Here is a 23,937-nt window from a genome sequence, read left to right on the forward strand (position 1 = left end):
GATCTCCTGACCTCGTGATCCGCCCGCCTCGGCCTCCCAAAGTGCTGGGATTACAGGCGTGAGCCACTGCGCCCAGCCCATTTTCACTTCTTTTATGGTGGAATGTCATCAGTTATGGCCAGGCAGGGCATTTGCACTTCTTTTGTGATTCTTCAGTTACTTCAGGCCATCTGGGCCTATACGTGTAAGTCACAGGGGACACGATGGCTTGGCTTGGGCTCAGAGGCCTGACAGATACCACATTTGTTCATAACACTTGTTGCAAACTTTTTTCCAGTTTTTCAGTTTGCCTTTTGGTTGTTTTTTTGTTTGTTAAGAAGTGGTAGGGCCGGGCGCGGTGGCTCAAGCCTGTAATCCCAGCACTTTGGGAGGCCGAGACGGGCGGATCACGAGGTCAGGAGATCGAGACCATCCTGGCTAACACGGTGAAACCCCGTCTCTACTAAAAATACAAAAAACTAGCCGGGCGAGGTGGCGGGCGCCTGTAGTCCCAACTACTCGGGAGGCTGAAGCAGGAGAATGGCGTAAACCCGGGAGGCAGAGCTTGCAGTGAGCTGAGATCCGGCCACTGCACTCCAGACCGGGCTACAGAGCGAGACTCCGTCTCAAAAAAAAAAAAAAAAGAAGTGGTCTGGTTCTGTCGCCCAGGCTGGAGTGCAGTGGTGTGATCTCAGCTCTGTGCAGCCTCAACCTCCCAGGCTCAGGTCATCCTTCCACCTCAGCCTCCCAAGTAGCTGGGATCACAGGCATGTTCACCACGCCTGGCTAATTTTTCTTTCTTCTTTGTAGAGGTGGGGTTTCCCCATGTTGCCCAGCAGGCTTGAACTCCTAGGCTCAAGCAATCTGCCCACCTGATTCTGCCTTAGCCTCCCAAAGCACCACAATGATAGGCATGAGCCACAGCGCCCAGCCTTTCTTTTTTTTTTTTTGGAAACGGAGTCTTGCTCTGTGGCCCAGGCTGGAGTGCAGTGGCGCGATCTCAGCTCACTGCAACCTCCACCTCCCGGGTTCACGCCATTCTCCTGCCTCAGCCTCCCGAGTAGCTGGGACTACAGGCGCCCGCCACAGCACCCGGCTAATTTTTGTATTTTTAGTAGAGACGGGCTTTGACCATGTCAGTTAGGCTGGTCTCGAACTCCTGACCTCGTGATCTGCCCGCCTCAGCCTCCCAAAGTGCTAGGATTACTGGCGTGAGCCATGGCACCCGGCTGCCTTCCTTCATTTTTATGGTTAGGAAGTCCTTCCTGTACAAAAAAAAAAGAACAAAATTCAGAATTTGCTTAAAACGTAAACATAACGCCCTGCCCCACATGAAGGGCTGGAGGGAGAGTTCGCACAGCCCTATGGGCCGGGAAGCCCCTGACTCCAACTGAGGCTCTGCAGCTGCAAGGCCTCCTGTCAGAGGAGGGGGCCTGGGGACTCCCTTAGCCTCACCCTGAGACTGGGGCTGGTGGCCTCCTGGGGGCAGCAAGAGCCCAGGCCCTTTCTGGAGGGACAGTCTGTTTTCTGAGCTCTGAAGTTAACGGGACTTCCTCCCAGGCCCCCTGTCTTGCCACGACTCCTCCTCAGCCTGGCACCTGTCTGGGCCTCAGTGTCTCACCTGTGCAGTATGGGCCCTCACAGGGTTAGTGAGGTGTCCTGGCCCAGGAGGTGCCCACAATGCTGGTCCCTCACAATGGTTGCCCGGTGACGGGACTGCCCTCAGGGAAGGGAGCTGGATGCCGGAGGGACTGGAGCCAGCAAGGCCAGAGTGAAAGCAAAATGACAACTACTCAGAAACACGATCTCTTCACGCCAGAGCCTCACTATATCCCTGGGTGAGAGCCGGGAGGGAACTCTGGAGGTGGCTGGGGCCAGGGCTGCAGGAGGGGAAGAATGGCTGGGGCCTGAGGCATGAAGGCCAGCTGTGAGGGGCCCAGAGCTGGACCCCAGGAAGCTGAGGGCCACACCATGGGGCACTACAGTCTGTGGGCTGGGGAGCCCTGGGACAGGGGAAGCTCAGGGATGGGGCTGCCAGGGGCCCAGGCCTTACCCTCCCCGCTGGTGCACAACTGCGAACACCACACCAGGTGGCCAGCACACCTGTCGAGCAGAAACTGGGGCAGCCAAGCATCCGGCAGAGGCCAGCTAGTAAGTGCCCGACGCCCATTCCGGAGAGGACTCCACACTTCATTTTATTTATTTATTTTTTGAGGCAGAGTTTCACTCTTGTTGCCCAGGTTGGAATGCAATGCTGCAATCTTGGCTCACCCCAACCTCTGCCTCCCGAGTTCCAGCGATTCTCCTGTCTCAGCTTCCCGAGTAGCTGGGATTACAGGCACCTGCCACCACGGACCCAGCTAATTTTGTATTTTTAGTAGGGACAGGGTTTCCTTATGTTGATCAGGCTGGTCTTGAACTCCTGACCTCAAGTAATCTGCCCACCTTGGCCTCCCAAAGTGCTGAGATGACAGGCTTGAGCCACTGCGCCCGGTCAGGACTCCAAACTTTAAAGACAAGATGAGCGAACGCCAGGCTGCCTCACTAGATATCCCCCCGAACAAAAAATAAAAGTAACCCCTGAACGGAACGTGTGTGTGCACAGCTACATACACACACGCTACATGCAAAGGGGAAAGGCCGGGAAGAAACCACACCTGCTTCTGAACAGCTACGTCTGGGGAAGGGGCAGGTGAAGCCGAGGTTCAGCATTGCTTGGCTTTATTTATTTATTTATTTATTTATTTTTTTTTGAGACGGAGTCTCGCTCTGTCCCCCAGGCTGGAGTGCAGTGGCCGGATCTCAGCTCACTGCAAGCTCCGCCTCCCAGGTTTACGCCATTCTCCTGCCTCAGCCTCCCGAGTAGCTGGGATGACAGGCGCCTGCCACCTTACCCGGCTAGTTTTGTATTTTTTAGTAGAGACGGGGTTTCACTGTGTTAGCCAGGATGGTCTTGATCTCCTGACCTCATGATCCGCCCGTCTCGGCCTCCCAAAGTGCTGGGATTACAGGCTTGAGCCACTGCGCCCGGCTATTTATTTATTTATTGAGATGGAGTCTCGCTCTGTTGCCCAGGCTGGAGTGCAGTAGTGCAATCTGGGCTCACTGCAAGCTCTGCCTCCCGGGTTCACGCCATTCTCCTGCCTCAGCCTCCCGAGTAGCTGGGACTACAGGCACCCGCCACCACGCCCGGCTAATTTTTTGTATTTTTAGTAGAGATGAGGTTTCACTGTGTTAGCCAGGATGGTCTCCATCTCCTGACCTCGTGATCGTGATCCACCTGTCTCGGCCTCCCAAACTGCTGGGATTACAGGTGTGAGCCACCGCGCCTGGCCGGTTGCTCGGCTTTTAAACTGACAAGGCTGCGCTAATTTTGGCCATTTTTATTTTTATTTATTTATTTTGAAACAAAGTCTCGTCATTGCCCAGGCTGGAGTGCAGTGGTGCGATCTCGGCTCACTGCAACCTCCGCCTCCCGGGTTCAAGCGATTCTCCTGTCTCAGCCTCCTGAGTAGCTGGGATTACAGGCACCCACCACCACGCCAGGCTAATTTTTTTTTTTTTTGAGACGGAGTCTTGCTCTGTCGCCCAGGCTGGAGTGCAGTGGCCGAATCTCAGCTCACTGCAACCTCTGCCTCCTGGGTTCAAGCAATTCTCCTGCCTCAGCCTCCCGAGTAGCTGGAACTACAGGCGCCCACCACCACACTCCACTAATTTTTGTATTTTTAGTAGAGACAGAGTTTCATGGTGTTAGCCAGGATTGCCTAGATCTCCTGACCTCATGATCCCCCAGTCTCAGCCTTCCAAAGTGTTGGGATTACAGGCAGGCGTGAGCCACCACACCCGGCCCTTTGGCAATTTTTAAAAGGAAGGTAGTTCTTACTCCTTGAATAATCACATAGACCCTGAGGCGCTGAACCACCTGTGACCGCCTGCACCACGCCCCAGGAGGCCACCTGCCTCCCAGTCCTGGTCCTGTGCAGGAGGCTACTGGCCTCTCGGAGTGGCACAGGTGCAGGCTGAGCCCACCCAACACCCTCCTGGTGGGCCCAGTGTGTGTCCAAGGGCCGTCCCTCGCCTACGCCCTGGCCCACACATCCTGTGCCTGTACTTGCCTTGCCAGGGCAGAGCACCCCGGAGTCGCTGGAATGAGGGGTGGGAGGGGGTTGCAGGGGCTGGTACAAGGCAGGCGGCCATCTACTGTGGTGCTGACGTGTTCCCAGCACATGGTGTGTGCCACCCGTTTAGGCTACGAGAGCCCCGGAAGGCAAGTGCCACTGCAGCCCCATTTACAGGTGAGCAGAGGGCAGGCGACCTGCCACAGGCCAAGCTGCTGCTAAGTGGCCGGCAGGCTGGATCCACATCTGGCTTGAAGGGGCCCTGCCCAGTGCTGGGGCTGCCCTTGAGACCTGCCCTGTCTCCTTCTCTTCCCTCCACAGCTATGCCGGCTTCTTTCCACAGCTGCGGTACCAGGTGGGGAACACCTATGGGCGTACCACGGGGCAGCTCCTCACAGACCCCAGTGTGCAGAAGAGCCCCTGCTCTGTGCTGTCCCCCATGTCCAAGCCCAAGTTCACTGAGGACTTCAGCCAGTCCAAGCCCCCGAGGGTTCCCTGCCGAGAGCTGATGGAGCCTTACATTCCCCACTACACCAGTGAGCCGCCAGTCCCCGACCCTGCACCCTCCTGCGCCCGCCTGCCTGTCCTGGCACTCACAGGCTGCCCTGTTGGTACAGGTCTGAAGCCCTATAAGAACTTTGAGATCCTTGGCCAGCTCCCACCCTTGGAGGTGGACGCCCAGGAGCCGCCAGGGGTAGAGAACATAGCCAGACAGATTCTGCTACCTGCAGACGTCATGCCCTACCCCCCGCACCCTCCGTGCCCACCAGGCAGGAAGAGGGAGTCCAGAGACTTGGGACACCCAGCATACTGCGAAGATGCCTGGAAGAGCACCACTCCTGTCTGCGAGGCCCCCAGGCAGCCCCAGGTAGCCGGGGGATACACCAGTGCCAAGCCCATTCTGCTCAGCCCCAGGTGGGAGCCGCACCATGACCTTCACCCCCTCCCCGCTCCAGCTGTACCACTGCCGGAGGGATGAGTACCCACCCCCCGCCCGCCAGCAGGAGACACTAGACGTGGGCAGGTTCCAGCGGCTGCCGCAGCTGGACCACCCCAACCTGATCCAACGCAAGGCCATCTCAGGTGGGTGCGGGCACGGGTTGGGCTGGACAAGGATGCTCCTCCCCACAAGGTTCTTGCAGTGTGAGAGCCCCTGAGGAGACTGCCACAGGGGCCCACTTTTCCTGCTCCAGAATGGGCTAGCGGGCTGGGGGGACCTTCTCTGCCTCCCAGCTGCTTTCAGGAGCCCAGCTTTTCCCAAGACAAGGCAGTGCCCTGCCTGCCTGTTCCCATTTGGCCACATCAGGCAGTCACCAACGTTCAGGGAAGGAAAGGGAGCCTTGCCTGGCTTCCCTGACACGTCTGGGGGCAGGTGGATGTGCCCAGGGGAGGGCCAAGGGGGCCTGGGGTAGCCCGCACGTCTGCCCACCCCCAGGCTATGCTGGCTTCATTCCCCGGTTCGCCTGGGTAATGGGGGTGAATTACCGAGACGGCGTCACGCAAGCCATGGACGAGTTCGACAAGAGCCAGGTAGGAGAGCGCCATCCAGGGCCTGCTCCCAGCTCACACACACACTTCCTCTCCTGCCTGGTAGCTTCCCTGGAGAGTGCCTTGAAGGCCAGGTTTCCCGAGAAGCCTGAGGGGGCTCTGCCTGGCTCTCTCCTGTCCCTGGAGGTGCCACCCCAACCCCTCTCTCCTGAGTCTTGCTTGGATCCCTGCACTCAAGTTTCGGGAGTCGGGGGAAGGGGGATGCAGAAGGCTGGGAGCACGAGCAGCTTCCCCACGGAGAGTGCCGGCCCTCCGGCCAGGCCCCCACTGGGAGAGTTTACTCTCTGGTTGCCTGCTGGGGTGGCAGCTTGTCAGCACCTGCCTGTCTCCCCAGTTCCTATTTAGAAACCCCCACTGTGACCTGGGTGAGAAGCTGCCTGGAACACACTGGCCCAGCAACCACATCTACAGCAGCCAAGGCCTGATCCCCTTCTACATGGGGTTCATCCCCTGTGAGTACAGGGCGGGAAGGGTCACACGGACACACCCTGGCCAACGTGGGGAGGGGCAGCTGTACCTGCCCACCCTTCATTGCTGGTTCAGGACCACCTGTCTGACCACCGTTACCAACCAGGGTCCCACCTTGGTTGGGGTAGGATTGTCTGCCATCCTCCCTACCCCTTTCGGAAGGGGGCTAAAGTCCCAGACACAGGCCAATGGGCCCCAAGGTTGGGTACCCAGAACAGGTCAGGCCTGCCTTCAAGAAGCAGGTTCCCCACCAAGCAGATCCCCAGGGCCCAGGGCAGCTGCACACTTCTCTGAAGCCTGGGTGTCCAGCCCATGCTGGTCCCTGGGTACATAAGCCCAGCTCACCTACAGCCTGGCTCCCCGCAGCCATGCAGGACAACTACGCACTGACATTCGGCAATAGCACCCGGAGGGCCTACTGGAAGGAATGGGCGAGGCGAAACCGCACACTATGAAAATGCTTTAATGGTGGTGTCTGTACAGCATGGGATGAGGACAGGGAAAACAGAAGTGCACACACAGCGGGACAGGCCACAGGACAGGCTGGGAGGGAATAAAGAGTTCGCACTGCCTCTCTGCTTTCCCCGGTGACTGAAGGCTCTAGGCCACCTCCTCCTCAGCCTCCTCCTCGAACTCGCCCTCCTCCTCGGCCGTGGCGTCCTGGTACTGCTGGTACTCAGACACCAGGTCGTTCATGTTGCTCTCAGCCTCGGTGAACTCCATCTCGTCCATGCCCTCGCCCGTGTACCAGTGCAGGAAGGCCTTGCGCCGGAACATGGCCGTGAACTGCTCGGAGATGCGCTTGAACAGCTCCTGGATGGCCGTGCTGTTGCCGATGAAGGTGGCGGACATTTTTAGCCCCCGGGGCGGGATGTCACAGACAGCTGTTTTCACATTGTTGGGGATCCACTCAACAAAATAGCTGCTGTTTTTGTTTTGGACATTAAGCATTTGCTCGTCCACCTCCTTCATGGACATGCGGCCCCTGAACACGGCAGCAACCGTCAGGTAGCGGCCATGGCGGGGGTCACAAGCAGCCATCATGTTCTTGGCATCAAACATCTGCTGGGTGAGCTCGGGCACGGTCAGGGCCCGGTACTGCTGGCTGCCCCGGCTGGTCAGCGGGGCAAAGCCGGGCATGAAGAAGTGCAGGCGGGGGAATGGGACCATGTTCACAGCCAGCTTCCGCAGGTCAGCATTGAGCTGGCCCGGGAAGCGCAGGCAGGTGGTGACCCCACTCATGGTAGCAGACACCAGGTGGTTCAGGTCACCATAGGTGGGCGTGGTCAACTTTAGGGTTCTGAAGCAAATGTCGTAGAGAGCTTCGTTATCAATGCAGTAGGTCTCGTCTGTGTTTTCTACGAGCTGGTGGACTGAGAGGGTGGCGTTGTAGGGCTCCACCACTGTGTCTGACACCTTGGGCGAAGGCACCACACTGAACGTGTTCATGATCCTGTCTGGGTACTCCTCCCGGATCTTGCTGATGAGGAGGGTACCCATCCCAGACCCCGTCCCCCCACCCAGGGAGTGGGTCAGCTGGAATCCCTGCAGGCAGTCACAGCTCTCAGCCTCCTTCCTCACAACATCCAGCACCGAGTCCACCAGCTCCGCGCCTTCTGTGTAGTGCCCCTTGGCCCAGTTGTTCCCAGCACCACTCTGACCTGTGAGAAAACAGTCATTTATCAGCCAACTAGACAGCACTACTGGTCACCACCACCATGCGAAAAGGACCTCGTGACATGGTGTGAGCTGACCCCAGAATTCACCCTGCAGGTAGACCAAACAGACCCCTCAAAGTGAAAGGACGGCAGCCTGCCCTGCTACAGATTAAGTCAAGAGCCAAACCTGAGAGCTTAACAAACCCCTCCCCGGAGAGGGGGGGGCCACTGCCAATTCCCAAGGACAGAGCAACAGCCACTGCCCCCAGCTCAGCTCCCTGCAGGGAGATTACGTGTGTGGCGACTCCTCGCCTCGGCAGACAGCTGGACCTTGCTCTCAAAGCCGATTTAGGAGAGGGGATTGAGTGGTTCAAAGAAGAGCGTCCAGGGGCCCGGGCTGCGCAGTTCCCACGGAGGTGCCCTTGGAGCAGCCCCTTGACCTTTGAGCCGCCGCCCAGCCCCCAGCCGCAGCTCACCGAAGACGAAGTTGTCCGGCCGGAAGATCTGCCCGAAGGGCCCCGAGCGCACGGAGTCCATGGTGCCGGGCTCCAGATCCACGAGCACGGCGCGGGGCACGTACTTGCCGCCTGCGGGGACGGGAGGGCATCAGCCAGGGCAGGGGCCGCGGGGTCCCCGGAGGGCGGTCGGGGAAAGGGCCGGGGCCTCACCGGTGGCCTCGTTGTAGTACACGTTGATGCGCTCCAGCTGCAGGTCGCTGTCCCCGTGGTAGGTGCCCGTGGGGTCGATGCCGTGCTCATCGCTGATCACCTCCCAGAACTACAAGGGACGCGGGCGGGCCCGGGCGGGTCGGGGCTGAGTCACCGCGGCCGGTGCGCAGGGAGGCAGCCCCGCCCCGGACGGGTGCGGCAGCCCGGCCCTCCCCGCCCCTCCCCCGCCCTGCGCGCCTTGGCCCCCGGGTTCCTGGGGGCTTCGGTCGCCAGGCTCGGCCCAGTCCCCGCGGAGGGGGCCCGGCGGCCGCAATGCGGGGACGCCGCCCGGCCGCTGCTGCCGCCATCTTCCCCGGCTGCCCGCCCGCCCCGCCCGGCAGGCCCGCGCCGGCCCCAGCGGCCCGGCAACTTACCTTGGCGCCGATTTGGTTGCCGCACTGCCCGGCCTGCAGGTGCACGATTTCCCTCATGATGGCGGCGGCGGCTGGGACGCGGGCGGAAGTTCAGAAACAGAAGCTAAGCAGCGGGCGCGCAAAGTGCTACAACCGACGCTCCGCTAACGCTTATATACCCTCCGCGCCCGCCTCCGCCAGCCTCGGATTGGGCTGCCAGAACGAGGCTGGCAAGCTCCCTCGTTTGATTGGCCTCGCCCTCGTTCATCGAGCCGCCTAAGGTCCGCCTTTTTAAGCCAGTTTGATCTTTATTGGTCAGTCGCAGCCTCCTATCTCCCTATCACAATCCACCCCCGGCGCTGCAGTGCTCCGTCCATTGGGTGTTTCAAATGATTGATTTGCCCTCTCATTGGCTGGCTGCCGGGAGCACGCCGCCAGGCTGGCGCTATTGGCTGCGCTGGGTCAGCGTCCTGGTAACCGCCGCAGTGTCGCGGGAGGCGCGCGAACGGGGTGGGGCGCAGGCGCGGGCTTCCGGTCGGGCGGCGGGCAGCTGCGCGCCGGGTGCCGGGGGAAGGGCGGGCCCGACGGGCCTCGGGCAAGCGCAGTCCTGGCTCTGAGCCCGGGAGGTCCTTTCGGGAGCTGGGAAGGGCAGGCCCGGCCGCGGCTCCGCGTCCAGAGTTGCGCCGTCGCCGGTCCTGCGCCGGGACACGGCATCTGCGCGCTGGGCCGGTTCAGGAGCGGGGTCCGCACGGAACGAGCCCGGGGCCTCCAGGCCGAGGAGGCTGCGATGCCTTAAAAGCAGAAAGATACACGGGCTCGGGGGCTGCGGCGGTGGAGGGGAGCGCACCCCAGAGCCGCAGAGGCCGCGGAGTTTCCTGCTCCGGGGTCCCGCAGGCCCACTGCCCTCGCTGTCGGGTGAGGGGAGCACGTGGGGGACGTCGCGTCCCGAGGGCCTGGGCGGAGGACAGGGGAGGGGAGCGGAGGGGCGAGGCCTCCCCCGCAGCCGCGCGCCCTGCCCTGTTGTGGAGACGGCGCTGGCCGTGCGCCGGTCGCCTTGGTACCTCGGCCCCAGGAGTGCGCGAGCTCCGTGGAGACCAGGACAGAGCCCAGACCTCCCCCGGCGGGTGGGCCCCGACCTCTGGGCTCCAGGGCCGGTATCCCAACCACGGGTCAGCGCGCTGGGGCTGAGACATACTTCTATTAGTGCTTTTCGTAATTTAAGACTTGATTTCTACTTGGGTGGGAAAAGAAACTTCTAAACAAAATGAATTACATGTGGTTGCGCCTTTAATCAGTCTGTTTGAAAACAAACGTGCTGTATTTTTGTAGCATTTTTATTTTACTTAATTTATTATTTTGAGACAGTCTTGCTCTGTCTCCCAGGCTGGAGTGCAGTGGCGAGATCTCGGATCCCCCCAGATTCAAGCGATTCTCCTGCCTCAGCCTCCTCAGTAGCTGGGACTGCAGGCACCCGCCACCATGCCAGTTTTTGTTTTTTTGGTAGAAATGGGATTTCACCATGTTGGCCAAGCTGGTCTCAAACTCCTGACCTCAAGTGATCCGCCCGCCTCGGTCTCCCAAATTGCTGGGATTACTGGAATGAGCCACCATGCCTTCTGTATTTTTGTAGCTTCTTTTTTTTTTTGAGATAGAGTTTTGCTCTTGTCGCCCAGGCTGGAGTGCAGTGGCGCGATCTTGGCTCACTGCAACCTCCACCTCCTGGGTTCAAGCGATTCTCCTGCCTCAGCCTCCCAAGTAGCTGGGACTACAGGCGTGTACCACCACGCCTGGCTAATTTTTGTTTTTGTGTTTTTTTTTTTTTTTTGAGACAATCTCGCTCTGTCGCTCAGGCTGGAGTGCAGTGGCCTGATCTCGGCTCACTGCAACCTCCATCTCCCGGGTTCAAGTGTTTCTCCTGCCTCAGCCTCCCGAGTAGCTATGATTACAGGCGCCCGCCACCATGCCCACCTAATTTCTGTATTTTTAGTAGAGATGGGGTTTCACCATCTTGGCCAGGCTCCTCTCGAACTGACCTTGTGATCCACCCGCCTTGGCCTCCCACAGTGCTGGGATTACAGGCGTGAGCCACTGCATCTGGCTGTATTTTTGTAGCATTTTAAATAAATTACACCATCAGGTCTGCCCTGAGAGTCTCCTGTGCTGTGGCCACTGGGCATCTGTCCCCAATTGGAGGCTGTTGGAAACAATATCTGCTTATTTATTTTTCTGTGCCTGGAGGGGCTGCACCTCCGTCTTCACCACATAGTGTGCGATACTGGAAGTTGGGACACGCAGCACCAGAGCACGCACGGGAATCAGCATTGTCCTTCAGGGGCGAGGGCCTGCAGCTGTGCTCACTCCTCGGGGGTCTGTTGCCAGTTTGCCATCCTGTCCAGGAGGGTGGCCTTCCCCACAGATCAGTCCAGGAAGACGGGCCTGGCTTCCCGTGACCACTCTGACACAGGCCTTGACCCTCAGAGGGACTGGGTCCGGCAGTGGCCTGAGGGATGCACAGGTTGCTGCCAGCCACCCGAGGGTTCTCCTAGTGCCCAGGCCATCCTGGGAGTAGCTCAGCTATCCAGGCAGTAGTCAGGGACATGTCGAAATCTCATAACATTGAGTTGTCACAAAGGGGAGGAAGGAGAAGCTCTGGGTTTTTTTCCCCAGTGAGCTGTGCAGAGCGCCCGACTGAGGCTGCTCTTTGAGGTGTGTGGCATTCCTGCACCTTGTCAGAGTCTCCCAACCCCTCTCTATAAAGGCCTCTGCTTCCTGTGACCAGTGCCACAGGGCTGGGAGGTCAGTGTGCCACCCCTGTTTCACAGGCGTCACCTGCCCAGGTGAGAGCCCCAGAGCTCGCCATGGCACCAGCCGGCCCACTTTGCCCTCGCATTGCCCTGGTGAGGTGGACACTGGCTGGGGACAAGACAGCAGTAGACACCCTGAAGCTTGGGCCTGAGGCCAACAAGGACAGCAGCTACCCCTGATGCACAAAACTGGTTGGGGGAGGCTCTGCAGGTCCCTACCCTGAGCCAAGGTGCCCTGCTGCAGGATGGAGAGGCAGGATAGTATGGGGCAGGAAGATCAACTCCTGGGGCCTGGGGTCCATGGCCAGGCAGGATACAGTCCAAGGAGGGCCAGAAGGGCAGGGAAGAGGGGCAGGCGTGGCTGTGGGAGTGCTGGGCGCCTGCCCTCCTCCTCCTCCTGCAGCTGTTGGAGGATCCACAACGAAAGCTCTGTTTACTGGTGGCCATGGTCCCAGCGGGAGGGTGTGTTACCTCCAGGCAGGGGCAGCAGGCAGACAGTATTGGCGGCCTTAAAGGACCCGGTGCCCAGCCTTTGTGGGAGACCTCACCTGCCCTGGAAGGACAGGTGCATGGGATGCTTCCTCCCCCTCTCCACAAGGGCCTCACTGATACCCCCCAAAGGGCAGGGGAACTCCCGGGCCCCTCAGTCTCCCCAGGGAGCTAGCCAAGCCTGTTCCCTACATGGGTGCCAGACGGTTCCATGAGGCTGATGTCAGGTCCACAGGGGTGTCCAAGAATCACAGGGCTGTGGGAACCAAAGCTCCAGCTGCTGGGGGTCCCGCTCTCTGGAGTCCACCCCTGAGGCCCCCCTGGCTCCCAGAGCAGGTGGTCACCTCCCTCCGTGAGTGAAATCAAGGCCCAGGAGGCCTAGGAGTTTGAGGGGTGGCTGGGGCAGAGGACCCAGGGAAGACTGGGGGCCAAGGGGACAGAGGGCCTGGGGGTCATGAGCGGGGGCTAAAGGAATCTGAGGGTGGAAAAGGACAGAGCCACAGAGGAGAAATGGCCGTAGGGCCCCCTCAGGCCTCATCTTCCTGAGCGGCTGCACCCCTATCCCCTAGTGGGGTCTGACTAGGCAATCCTGGGAGGCTCTGGGAAGAGATCAGGGCTGCAGGGCTGCAGTTCTGGACGGGAGAACGTGACTGGCCACAGCAGCAGACTCAGAAATGAGCAAACTAGACCTGTCCCTGACGGGGCCGGCCCCTCACCCACCTGTCTCTGTGCCTGACTGAATGCTCCAGTTCCGGGGTAACCCAAGGCTTTCTTCCCTTGGCGGGAGTGGGGGTTGGGTTAGGGCTGTGGGCAGCTCTGGGCTACAGGTGGCAGGAGCCCCCCCCAACCCTGCCGACTTCCCAGGTGTCCAGTTACCCATTGACCAGCAGACAAGCCTTCCTGTGTGGAAACTCGACCACACAGTGGAGGGAGGGACCCTGGCCCCCAAGTCCTCCCCATGGGTGCTGTCCGCCCTCCTGGGCCCACCCCACGGACAGGCCTTCCCGGGACAGGGTCTCATTCTCTGTGGCAGTGCCAGGGCTCAGTGAGCCCCAGCCTGGTGGGCGAGACCGGCCTCCTGGTGTGTTCTGGGAGCCGAGCACCTGAGGTGGCCCAGCCCTGTGGAGAAGTGTCCCCGAGGGGCCCAGCCCAGGACTGGCTGAGAGACACAGAGGGCAGACGGACAGGGGGTGCCTCTGGGACCACCCAGCCCTCCAAGCCGTTGGGGTCCCTTGTCACACCCCACACACCTGATGGGACTTCAGCCGCACCCCAACCATGACCTCCGCCGAGACAGAGGGGCTCCGGGGCTCCCCACACCCCGCGCCACCAGCCCTGCTCCCTGCTGGCTGGGCTCTCCCCTGCACCCTCAGGAGGGGTCCCAGCTCCCACCGTGGGAAGTCCCCGCCCCCCAGGCCCACCATTCCTTGGGAGCTTCTGTCCCCAGCGGCCGCCCTGAGAAACACACCCAGGGATGGGCGGGCTCCTGTGCCTGAGCCCCAGACCCCGGAGTGTCCACCAGGAGGCAGCACCGGGCCGCTTCCCCCACGTGCCCAGGAGGCCCCTGTCTAGGGGAGTGAGGACTGCCACCCCAGGTAACAGCCTGGTTTATTTGCACAGAAGGGGAAGCAGGTGACCGGAGGTCAGCTGCCACGGGGACCCCTCCCCCAAGGCCCTCCAGAGCCCTCCCAGCCGGGGAGGGTGGGGTGGTCTGTGCAGCGACTGCCCCTCACAACTGCTGGGAGGCCAAGACCTCAGGGTTCTCGTAGCAGTGGGCCTCTTTGGTGGTGGCCTTTGGGGGGCTGCAGACATTGCAGGGGCAGCAGCGGGTCACCAGGCGGTCCCAGGGCTCCAGAGAGTGAAGCCAGAGGGGGAGCCAGGCCCAAGAGCGCAGGCGGGCAGGCAACCAGGCCGGCCGGTGCCGCTGTAGCACAGTGACCAGGATGACGAGGAGCACCAGCCCCACCAGGGGACCCCCGACAGCAGCCAGCACCGTGCCCCCTGCCAGGGAGAGCCCGAAGGCCGCCAGGGGCAGCAGCAGGAATCCGAGCAGCAGGTAGACCCCGGCCACCCAGCGGTAACGGGCAGTCACCGCCCCGAAGTGCCTGGCCAGCGGGATGGGCAACCGCAGTGCAGGCACCAGGTACCACAGCAGGATGCCGGCCAGGTTGAAGAAGAAGTGGATGAGGGCGACCTGGGGGTGAGGGGGCTGTCAGGGGCCTGGGCCCGACGAGGTGGGGTCACCAGGGGCCCAGGAATCCCGCCCTCCTCCACCCTACAGAAGGGGCCCTAAGTTCGAAATTCATCTCGCTCCACGGCTGAGATGGCCGTCTGGGGGGCGGACTGTGGCCAGATGTGGACACGCTCCCCGGCACGCCTCCCGCACACTCCTGGGAGCTGCAGCCCAGCACCCCCAGGCGCCGACTGCATCACTGCTGCCCTCAAGGGGGACCCACCGGGGGAAGCACCCTCCGACTTGGCTCTGCCTGTGCCTCCTGCCAAGAGACCCCTTCTCCTCAGCCCCCAGCGTGCTGAGACTGCACAGCCCATGCCCTGGGGGGAGGAGGCACAGGGCCACAGGAGGGGAGAACACACAGCCCCTCCAGGGGCTGCCAGACTTGGAGGAGTCCACACACAGGTGCAGTCTGGGGGGCTTCCTGCAGGGGGTGGAGCAGGACCCTGCACCGGGAGGGTCTAAGTGGACAGAGACAGGGCAGAGGCAAGAACGAGGGTGGGTTCCAGGGGGCGCTGCGCGTGCCTCTTCCTGTCAGCGGCGGCACAGCGTAACCCGGGGTTTCGGGAACTGAACCTGTTGGGCTTCCGAGCAGCAGGCCGCAGACGGGCTGTTTTAGAGGGAGAACCAGCTGGACTAACTGAGACCGGGGGTGGGGCACAGAGCTGGGGGCTCAGACTGGGGGAAGTGTCCTGGAGGCGGAATCACAGCCTGGGCAGCAGCAGGGCAGGGCCCAGCACCGGTGGGACTCAGCCTTTGCAGATGGGGGCTTGGAGGGTCGTCCAGATGGGGACCTGCTGGAGGTGAGTGGCTGCTCCTTAAGGGAGCAGGGGTTGGGGGAGAGCATTGGAGGGTGCTGGAATAGAGGGGCTTGGAGCCCCCTGAGACTCCGGGGGCAGGTCCCCAGGGGCACAGCAAAGAGCTGAGAAAATGTGGAAATGAGGAGGTCTCAAGGGAGGAGGCGCAGGGTGGGTGTGAAATGTGCACAGGACCCGTGGGGTCCAAGGAGGCGGAGTAGCAGGGCTGAGATTGGAGGCCAGGGAAGGGGTCCGGGAAGGTGGGGGCACAGCCAGCCTGGGCCCCCCGGGCTGGTGACACCTGCCTGTCTGTGGGGCTGGGAGGAAGCTGGCCAGTTCTGGCAGCGGGACCGTGGGGGGCAGTACCTGCAGGGCGCTGAGCATCCTGTCTGCGGGGCTGGCCAGGGCGGCCAGCAGGGCCGTGGTGGTGGTGCCGATGTTGGAGCCCAGTAAGAGGGGGTACGCCCGGTCCAGACTGATCACCCCGACCCCTGGGGGAACTGGGGGTCACCACAAGGCCCCAGCCTGAGCCCCCGTTCCAGAGGCCCCTGTCCTGCCTGCTCACCCATGAGGGGCACGATGGCCGCCGTGAAGACGCTGCTGCTCTGCAGTGCGAAGGTCAGGCCGGCGCCCGCAAGGAGGGCCAGGTAGCCCCCGAGCCAGCCCAGTGGGAAGGGGAAATCTGTGGGGGATGCTGGGTTAGCCCTGGCCGGCGCTCGCAAGGAGGGCCAGGTAGCCCCCAAGCCAGCCCCAGTGGGAAGGGCAAGTCTGTGGGGGATGCCGGGTTAGCCCTGGCCACCGTACATCCTCCCATGCCCTCACCCGCATTGATGACCGTCCTCACGGCCCGGGCCACGCGGCCACGCAGCACAGAGTTGAGCAGCTTGACTATGAGGACCAGGCAGCCGCAGAGCACCAGCAGGGAGCCGGCCAGCAGGATGCAGCCCACGGCCAGGTCCGTGAGCTCCGTGCCCGCAAACAGGTGGCGGCCTGGGGGCAAGGCAGGGGCAGGTGAGAGGGAGCCTGGGGGGCGGGTCGAGGCGGGTGGGCCTCACAGGGCAGCCTGTCCACCAGGGCTGTGCTGTTCCTCTCCATGCAGGGGCGGGTGAGGGGGAGTGTGGGGGGCGTGGGGGCTTGGGCTGGGCCGGGCCTCACAGGGCAACCTGTCCACCGGGGCTGTGCTGTTCCTCTCCATGCAGGGGCCGAAGGCTCCACAGTTGCTGCTGTTCTCCCGGGTCTGGGGAGGGCAGGGAGGACTCAGGATGGGCTCAGTGGGCAGAAAGAGGTCAGAGGACTGAAGGCGAGGGAGGGTGGGGAGGGATGACTCAGCAGGTGGGAGGTTGGGGGTCAGTGAGGGCCTGGGGTTGGGTGCCTCACCGGCTGCCCCGTGGTGCCGCACCATCGCTTAATGAGGCTGCGGTTGGTGGCGTTGCCTGTGGCACTGCTCATGATCACGTTGGAGTCCAGCTGGGGGCCAGAGGGGTTGTGAGAGTGTGCTGGACCCTCCCTCAGGGCTCACCTGGGGCTCTGGTGCCCATGGGGTCCAGCCCAGCCCTGCCCATTGCTGCCCTCTCCTCCCCTGTCCCAGGACAGGGCCCAGACCCTCCGCTGACCCTCCATCAGGGCAGGGCCGCCTCCGCCTCCTCCCATCCGGCCTGCTCAGGCTTTCTGGGCAGAGGCGGCGGCCGTCCTCACCTGCACGATGAGGTGTGTGAGCGGCTTCGTCAGCACCTTGAGGATGTCGGGTGCCTGCGCCCCGGGTGACAGGCTGGCAGCACCCAGGGCCAGCTCGCTCAGCCTCTCCAGCAGGGCCGTGGCGCTCTCCAGTGGCAGCAGGACTAGCACCGTGAGCCAGTTGAAGATCCCATGCACCGCTGAGCCGCTGAAAGCCCTGTGGCCGCAGAGAGTAGGCGGGGTCAGACGGGGGGGTTGGGGGGGGCCTGGGCCTCGGCTGCCACTGCAGCCCCAGCCCAGCCCTTCCACCGGCAACTCACCTCTGAAATTCATCCCGGTCCCCTGACTGCGCCATTGAGACCAGGGTGCTGGTGATGGATGTGCCGACGTTGACACCCATGATGATGGGCACAGACGCCCGGACAGTCAGCACTGCCGGTGGGGGGGCTGAGTCAGCCTGAGGCCCACCCTGCCCCCGCCACCACCCGGGGAGGGAGGGTGCACGCACACTTAGCAGCCACCATGCTGACTACGATGGAGGAGGATGTGCTGGAACTCTGCACCAGGGCTGTGACCAGCACGCCAATGACCAGTCCAGCCACAGGGTTGGACAGCACCACATTGTCCTTGAAGATGTCTCCAGCCATTTTGCCTACACCGGCAAGAGAGGTGCGCTGAGGCTGCGGAGGGCTGGCTGCCCGCCCCGCCCTGGGCACCTGCCCCGTCACTCACTGCCCAGCAGCTGGAAGGCGGAGCTGAGGACGTCCAGGGAGCAGATGAAGAAGTACAGGCTGCCGAGGAGCCCGCAGGCTTTGAAGACGCTGCCGGCCACGCGGCGCAGCCTGCCGGCCACACTGAGCTCTGAGGACACAGGGCAGGCTGTCCCTGGCTGGCCTTCCACCCTGACCGGTCTCCCTCCCAGGCCCCTCATCCTCTGCCCCCTCTCTCCTCCGTCTCCAACAGGGCTGGGTCCCACTTCCTCCTCTTCCGTAACCCCCAGGGCAGGGCCTGGGTCCCTTCCTTTCCAAGCCCTTGGGACCCTCCCTCGCAGGAGCCGGAGGGGAAGGACGGATAGGCAGAGGTGGCCGGTTTGCTCCAGGACAGAACAGACGCCGGGCTGAGCGGCATGTGTCTCCCCAGAGGGGGCCGGGATGGTGGGGTTGCCCAAGCACAGCCTGTTTGGGCAGGCCCCACCCTGCTCTGTCTCCCCAGTCCCGTGGGGGACAGAGGCCTGCCAGCCTGCCACCCCCGGAACCTCCAGACCCACCTTTCCAGGGCTGGCTTGTGTCCTTCAGCTGAGAGAGGGCCCAGGGGTCTGTGTCCCCCTCCTCCAAGATTGGAGCAGAACTGGAGGTCCCTGCGGAGGTGGGATTGAGTGTGGCTGTTTCCAGGACCACCTCCCTCCAAATGGGGGCACAAGGGCACAGGCCGGAGGAGGGGCTGAGGCGTAAGAGGCCCGGAGTGAGGGACAGAAACGGAACGGGGAAGACAGGGCTCCAGCTGGGCAGGACCTGAGTGGAGGCGTCATGAGCCCTGTGGTTTCCCCGGCAGGCCCGCAGGAAACCTGGCCTGTCTCTGCCCAGTGCCTGGGGGGCGGGTGGTCAGACTGGTCAAGGCCTGGGTCATGGGGGCTGCTGGTACCTTCATTCCTCAGAGTCCTGTCCACTAGGTCAACCGCGTCCAGAGTGGGGTGGGGGACCTGGCTGCCCGGGAGGGAACTCGGCATGGATTTCGGGCAGGGACAGACCCAGGCCCAGGCCCGGATCTGCTGGGGGAGACGCACGTGTCAGAGACGTTTCCCCGTGCCCCAGCCCTGGCCTCACAGGCTGGATTCACGCCCCAGGTCCCCTGAACTGAGCCCTTGGCCACCCTCTCTCCCTCCCCACTGCAGGCCTCAGTGACCACCTCCCTTCCTCCATCCACGGGGGATGGCTACAATGACCTCAGGCAGTTGTCAGGCGAGCCCAGTCCAGTTTCAGGGGTAGACTCGAGGGGGCCCCGGCTCCCCGGTTCCCTTGCTGGTCCTGACTGTAAGGCCTGGCTAGTGCTGAGGGTGCAGGGTTCCAGGGCTCAGGCTGGAAGTGGCTGTGAGCTGGGGAACCTAAAGACCTCTCCTATCAGGTGTCATCGGGGACACTGGATGGTCCCGACTTAGACTTTGGCATTTGATACTAAACAGTGACGTCTCGGCTTGATAAGGGCCCCACACCCTGGTGATGGGGAGCAGGTGGGGTCCTCACACCGCCTCAAGGCTCCTGGCCCCGAAGCTGCTGCCTCCTCAGCCTCCTGGGCCTGGTCACCCCACCCCTCGGGTCCCCCACCTGGACCCCTCCACCTAGTGCCCTGGGCTCAGGTCCAGGCGTCCTCTGCTTCACCCTCCCTCCTGCTGCCCAAGCCTGGCGTCTCTTGCCGTTGGGTCCTGGAGGCTTAGGATGGGGCCCAAGCCCTGGGCCTGGAGGCCACCCAGCCTCGGCCTCACTGTCCCTGGGCCCCAGCCTGGCCTTAGGAGCTCCTACCTGTGTGGGTGGTGAGGGGCACCTGCAGGGAGCAGTTGCAGGTCAAAGATCCCCTGATCGCGCACATGATCTGCTGGGTACTGAGCCCATTAATGTTTACCCAAGAGCCCAGGTCCCCACGGGGGTTCCCCCCGGCCCCAAGGGCCCTAGGCCTCGTCCCCGTCCTGTCACTCTGTGGCTAAGACCTCCAAACCCCAGCCCAACCCTCCCAGAGTGGGGCTTCTCCCAGGGGTGGGCTCCGAATTAGGCCAAGGGCACTGCAGGGCGGGACACCGGCCCTCGGTACTGGGCATCTGCAGCAGGCATCCGTGTGACCCAAGAGACACACCACACCCAGCCAGGCAGGATGCTAGAGCATGGCTGGGGCTGCCCGGGGGTCGGGAGACGCCAGCCCCCCACTTCCATGCATCTCAGGGCTCCCCAGACCTTTTTTTTTTTTTGAGATTCGCTCTTGTCGCCCAGGCTGGAGTGCAATGGCACGATCTCGGCTCACCACAACCTCTGCTTCCCAGGTTCACGTAATTCTCCTGCCTCAGTCTGCCGAGTAGCTGGAATTACAGGCATGAGCCACCACGCCCGGCTAATTTTGTATTTTCAGTAGAGACGGGGTTTCTCCATGTTGAGGCTGGTCTCGAACTCCTGACCTCAGGTGATCCGCCCGCCTCGGCCTCCCAAAGTGCTGGGATTACAGGCGTGAGCCACTGCGCCCGGCCAGGGCTCCCCAGACCTCCTTAGTGTCATCCCTGCCACCGGCAGAGCAGGGGAAGGAAGCCCTTTGCACCAGGTGGTGGTGGAGGATGGGCTTTTTCATGTAGCCAGGGAGGGCACCCAGCCCGAGGTCAGAGGGTTCAGATCCGGGTTCAGGGTAGGGTTGGGCCCAGCAGGCTGTTAGCGGGCTCGGCCCTGGTGTAGCTGGCAGCCTCCATCTGCAGAGGGAGGAGGACAGAGCCCCCCAGGCCACCTTCCCCACCCACTGCCTGGCCCATCGCACAGCTTTCCCCAGAGAAATCCCAGCTGGCCTGAGCGCCTGTGGGGTGTCCCCTAGGAGGACTGGGCCTCTTCCTGCCCCGGGGTGTGGGGTAGCTCCCCCGGAGGAGGCTCACCCTGCCTAGGGGCTGCTGGTGCCCTGCTCTGCTTGCCGCCCAGCCCCCGCTGTGTGCGTGGGGACTTTGCCCTGGAGAAGGTAGAAACTTCTGGGTGTCCGCTCAGCAAATTCTCTTCAGTCTCCCTCCTGCGCCCTTGCTCTGGGGGTGGGGGCCGCAGTCCTTCCCTGGGGCTCCCGACAAATTCTCTTCCGTCTCCCTCCTGCGCCCTTGCTCTGGGGGTGGGGGCCACAGTCCTTCCCTGGGGCTCCCGAGTGACAGCTCCTTCCAGTGGGTGTGGGGGGTTACAGCACTGACTTGGTGGTCACTGCTGTCCAGTCTCTGGCCCCAGCCCCGGCCCCGGCCCCTCAAAAGGGTCTGTGTGGTGGCTGCCGGGAGCCAGGAAAGGTTTAGCCAAGGATGAGATCAAGTGGGCTGTGACACCTCAAGCAGGCCCCGCTGAGACGTCCTCTTCAATGCCCTCACGGCTTCGTGCCTGTACGAGACCCTCCCGGAGCTGCGCCTGACACACAGTGGGAACTCCATGAGCTTTGTTGAGCGGGTGAATTCACAGGGCTGCCGTGCAGGGCAGGGAGGAAGGAGGTGGTCTCGCCACCCTCCTGGTACACCCTGGGGATGTCTGTGGGAGAGGCGAGACCTGCTCTGGGCAGCTCGCAAGGCGTAGCTGGATCGGCCCTACCCCTCCAGCCTGCAGCCCAGGCCTCCGGCTCTGGCCTTTGCGTCCTCTTGGGAGCCATCCTTTGCGCTGCATCTAGGCCCAAGCCGGGCTTGCCACCCACCCAGTCAGCAGTGTCCTCACCAGGCACACCCGATCGGGCTAGTTTGGGGTCTGGTAATTGTGGCCAGGACAGGTGGGAGGTCACTAGCCTCCTGCGGAACCTCCCAGCCCCCAACCTTAGGCTGCGGTCTGGGATGTTCACAGCTGGGATGACACCACCCTGCTGGGCCCCACGGAGCTGCGTACGGGACGCTACCGCCAGGTTGCTCTGAGTGGGCTGAGCCCATGATGGTGCGTGGTCAGGGGTTCCAAGGCAGGCATTTCCCCTGCAGGGGTGGGAATGGCCAGAGTTCAGACCTCAGGGCTGCCTAGGGGTGGGCAGCAGAGGCTGCCACAGCCCCAGCAGCAGTATCTGGTAGGGGGGAAGTGGGGCTGGGGACCCAGGGCAGGGCACAGCCCAGCTGGCTGCTGAGTGATGCTGCTGCCTTTGAGGGAGGTGAGGGGTAGGGGTTCCAGTCTTGCCGGCTCCCGCTCAGCCTTGACCGCCAGGAAAGCAGCCAGATCCAGGTCCAGCATGGGCACCCCTCCACGAGGCGTGGGCGTGCTCTGGCGGCACTGCGGACAGGGGATCCAGCGCTGCTCGGGTGCTGGGGCGTCCAGTCGCCGCACACACGCCTGGCAGAAGGTGTGTCCGCAGTAGAGGCGGCGGGGCAGGTGCCCGGAGAGGTCATAGGCTGAGCAGCAGATGATGCAGTCTCTCCTGTGGGGGCCCCCCTCCTCCGAGGCCTGGGGGCCCTCTGGCTGCAGCATCCTACCAGAGGGAAGCCAGCAGTGGACATCCCACCTTGGGGACCGTCTGCCTGGATGGGGTGCTGGCCCCAGGAGCCCACCCCAGAGGTCAGGCGCTGGGTCTGTGGGGCTGGTGCATGCAGACCTGGGAGGGAGGGTGGCACCGGGGCACAGGCAGACACCAGGGTCTGCGCACCTCTGGTTCATGTGGGCGCCAGCCGGGCAGGCTCCTGTTCCCGCAGGACCCCCCTGGCCCAGCCCCGGGCCCCCACCCTCCCAGCCAACCTGAGCCCAGGTCTCTTACCTGCATGGGCTCTGCTGGGCGGCTATGCACAGCCACAGGGTGGCCGGAGAAGGGGGTGGGGACCCAGGGCGCCCTGCGGCTTTCTCCTGGGTTGCATTACTGGCCTTGCACGGGAGTCAGGAGAGAGGCAGGTGGCCAGCTGTGGCGGGCGTGGGCTCCCGTTTCAGCCACAAAGCCTTGAAACTAGATCTAACGGCACCGCCCACTTGCAAGAGATAAGGTGCCCCCCGCCCCTGCCCACCCCCTCCTGTCCAGACCCAGCCAGCTTCTGCTAACACCTCATCCAGGCTGGCCTTGCGGTCCATTCCCCCACTCTCAGGCCTTCTCCCCACGCTCACACCCTTCCTCACGCTCAAAACCTCCCTCACCCCTCCTCTCCTCCTCCCCTCCCCCTTCCTTACTCTCTCCCTCCCTTCCCCTTTCCTCCCTCACCCTTACCCTCCCCTTCCCTTAACCTCCACTCCATACTGGAATGTTTTCCTGCCTTGGCCTCTGCTCACATCTCCTCCTCTAGGAAGCCTGCCAGGGTTCCCTGCTGGCTCAGAGCCCTCTGCAGACTTTGCCACTGTGCTTGTCTGTGGATCTGTGTGGCTGACTTCTCAGCCTCACCTTGGTGCCCACCGGACGGCAGGGGGCTGCACCAGTCCGCATGGCCTCCAGGTGGCGCACCAGCTCCGTGTCTGGGGATCCCCGCTTCCAGCCCGGGACCCTCCTTGGCCGGCAGCTCCCGGCTGCTCTGCGCGTCTGCAGCCTCCAGGCCACCACGGGAGGCCCAGGTTCCAGGAGGTGCGATCAGTGTGTCCACACCGGACCACAGGCAGAGCAGAGTTGGGGGACCAAGAAGGGTTGGAACAGCTGGGCAGGACCACAGGACCACTCACTGCCCCGCTGGGTGGGAGCAAACGGCCCCTCCTCACCCCTGCCCACCTTCTTGGCAGTCTGCCCCCAGGACTGGTCAGACAGGTTCCTGTGGCTGGCCTGGGTGCGGTCACCCTCCGGTGGGGGCCAGCAACGGGACAAGGCGGGGAGCTTGGCATGCTAAGTCCTGGCACAGGTTCGGGGCAGTGACCTATCCGTCCCACGCCTGGAGACCTCTGCATGCCACGCGCCTGCCCTGCCCTGCTGTGGGGCCGGTCACCATGCGTCAGGGAAGGGCTGGCATGGCATGAGGACCCGTCTGTCCTGCGTGGCCAGCTCGGCTGCCGCCTCCTCCACTTGTCTCTGCCCTGCCCGGAACACCAGGGCATCCTGAGCTGGCCTCAACACTCACTCCCTGCCTGGCATCCTGGCATCCTGGCCTACAGCGGTGAGGCAGTACCTGTGCAGAGCAGCCTAGCGCCTCGTGCTCAGCCCCAGAGAGGCCCCCACCCTGCTCATACCGACCCGGAGACGGCCCCGAACCCACGGCCCCAGCCTCCTCCTGCCTCGTCCTCAAGGCCTGGTCCAGGCCACCTCCTCCTGGAAGCCCAGGCCCCGAGGCAGGACAGCAGGTATGCAGGAATTAGATATTTCCTGGGAAACTAGAAAAACATCCCAGCCAAGGTTGGGAGGTGAATCACCAGTGGGCAGGGTGTGGTCCTGGCTGTCTGAGCTCTCCTGTCCCGACCTTCCACTCCCTGAAACCTGCAGCACCTGTGCCGCACCCACCACCCTCCTGCCAACACGCTCCTCCTCTTGGA

General features: G+C 62.9%; 5 protein-coding genes across 35 annotated transcripts; 2 read left to right on the top strand and 3 right to left on the bottom strand.

The window, feature by feature from the left end:
- The first annotated feature begins 1,725 nt into the window (after positions 1-1,725).
- On the top strand, positions 1,726-7,775 carry CIMIP2A (ciliary microtubule inner protein 2A). Its single transcript, XM_001089040.5, has 7 exons — positions 1,726-1,817; positions 4,419-4,633; positions 4,715-4,965; positions 5,054-5,180; positions 5,533-5,627; positions 5,980-6,097; positions 6,480-7,775. Exons 1-7 carry the CDS (start codon positions 1,762-1,764, stop codon positions 6,566-6,568), a joined length of 951 nt encoding a protein of 316 aa, XP_001089040.3. The 5' UTR covers positions 1,726-1,761; the 3' UTR covers positions 6,569-7,775.
- On the bottom strand, positions 6,490-21,321 carry TUBB4B (tubulin beta 4B class IVb). 9 transcript variants are annotated; one of them, NM_001194791.3, is given in 5 exon segments: positions 6,490-7,774; positions 8,248-8,358; positions 8,440-8,548; positions 8,853-8,955; positions 21,311-21,321. In NM_001194791.3, coding segments are annotated over 4 exon segments (1,338 nt in total). In that variant the 5' UTR covers positions 8,910-8,955; positions 21,311-21,321; the 3' UTR covers positions 6,490-6,713.
- LOC144334887 (uncharacterized) lies at positions 8,911-10,976 on the top strand. Its single transcript, XM_077966732.1, has 3 exons — positions 8,911-9,093; positions 9,318-10,403; positions 10,579-10,976. Exons 1-2 carry the CDS (start codon positions 8,911-8,913, stop codon positions 10,017-10,019), a joined length of 885 nt encoding a protein of 294 aa, XP_077822858.1. The 3' UTR covers positions 10,020-10,403; positions 10,579-10,976.
- On the bottom strand, positions 13,716-23,057 carry SLC34A3 (solute carrier family 34 member 3). 23 transcript variants are annotated; one of them, XM_077967013.1, is made up of 13 exons: positions 22,868-23,057; positions 18,470-18,593; positions 18,096-18,185; positions 17,561-17,689; positions 17,337-17,480; positions 17,149-17,260; positions 16,850-17,045; positions 16,532-16,621; positions 16,318-16,391; positions 15,977-16,144; positions 15,720-15,836; positions 15,521-15,645; positions 13,716-14,318 (listed from the first exon to the last, which is right to left on the bottom strand). In XM_077967013.1, exons 1-13 carry the CDS (start codon positions 22,907-22,909, stop codon positions 13,879-13,881), a joined length of 1,851 nt encoding a protein of 616 aa, XP_077823139.1. In that variant the 5' UTR covers positions 22,910-23,057; the 3' UTR covers positions 13,716-13,878. The 23 variants fall into 23 exon arrangements, with proteins under 23 accessions (XP_077823139.1, XP_077823151.1, XP_077823140.1 ...); XM_077967025.1 differs by having other exon boundaries at positions 13,716-14,967; XM_077967014.1 differs by lacking the exon at positions 22,868-23,057 and adding an exon at positions 19,771-20,134 and having other exon boundaries at positions 16,310-16,391.
- Positions 20,961-23,088, bottom strand: RNF224 (ring finger protein 224). The gene is made up of 3 exons (XM_077967073.1): positions 22,743-23,088; positions 22,259-22,447; positions 20,961-21,976 (listed from the first exon to the last, which is right to left on the bottom strand). Exon 3 carries the CDS (start codon positions 21,973-21,975, stop codon positions 21,517-21,519), a length of 459 nt encoding a protein of 152 aa, XP_077823199.1. The 5' UTR covers position 21,976; positions 22,259-22,447; positions 22,743-23,088; the 3' UTR covers positions 20,961-21,516.
- Between the last annotated feature and the right edge of the window lie 849 nt (positions 23,089-23,937).

This window comes from Macaca mulatta, chromosome 15, assembly GCF_049350105.2.
Source record: "Macaca mulatta isolate MMU2019108-1 chromosome 15, T2T-MMU8v2.0, whole genome shotgun sequence".
NCBI lineage: Eukaryota > Metazoa > Chordata > Mammalia > Primates > Cercopithecidae > Macaca > Macaca mulatta.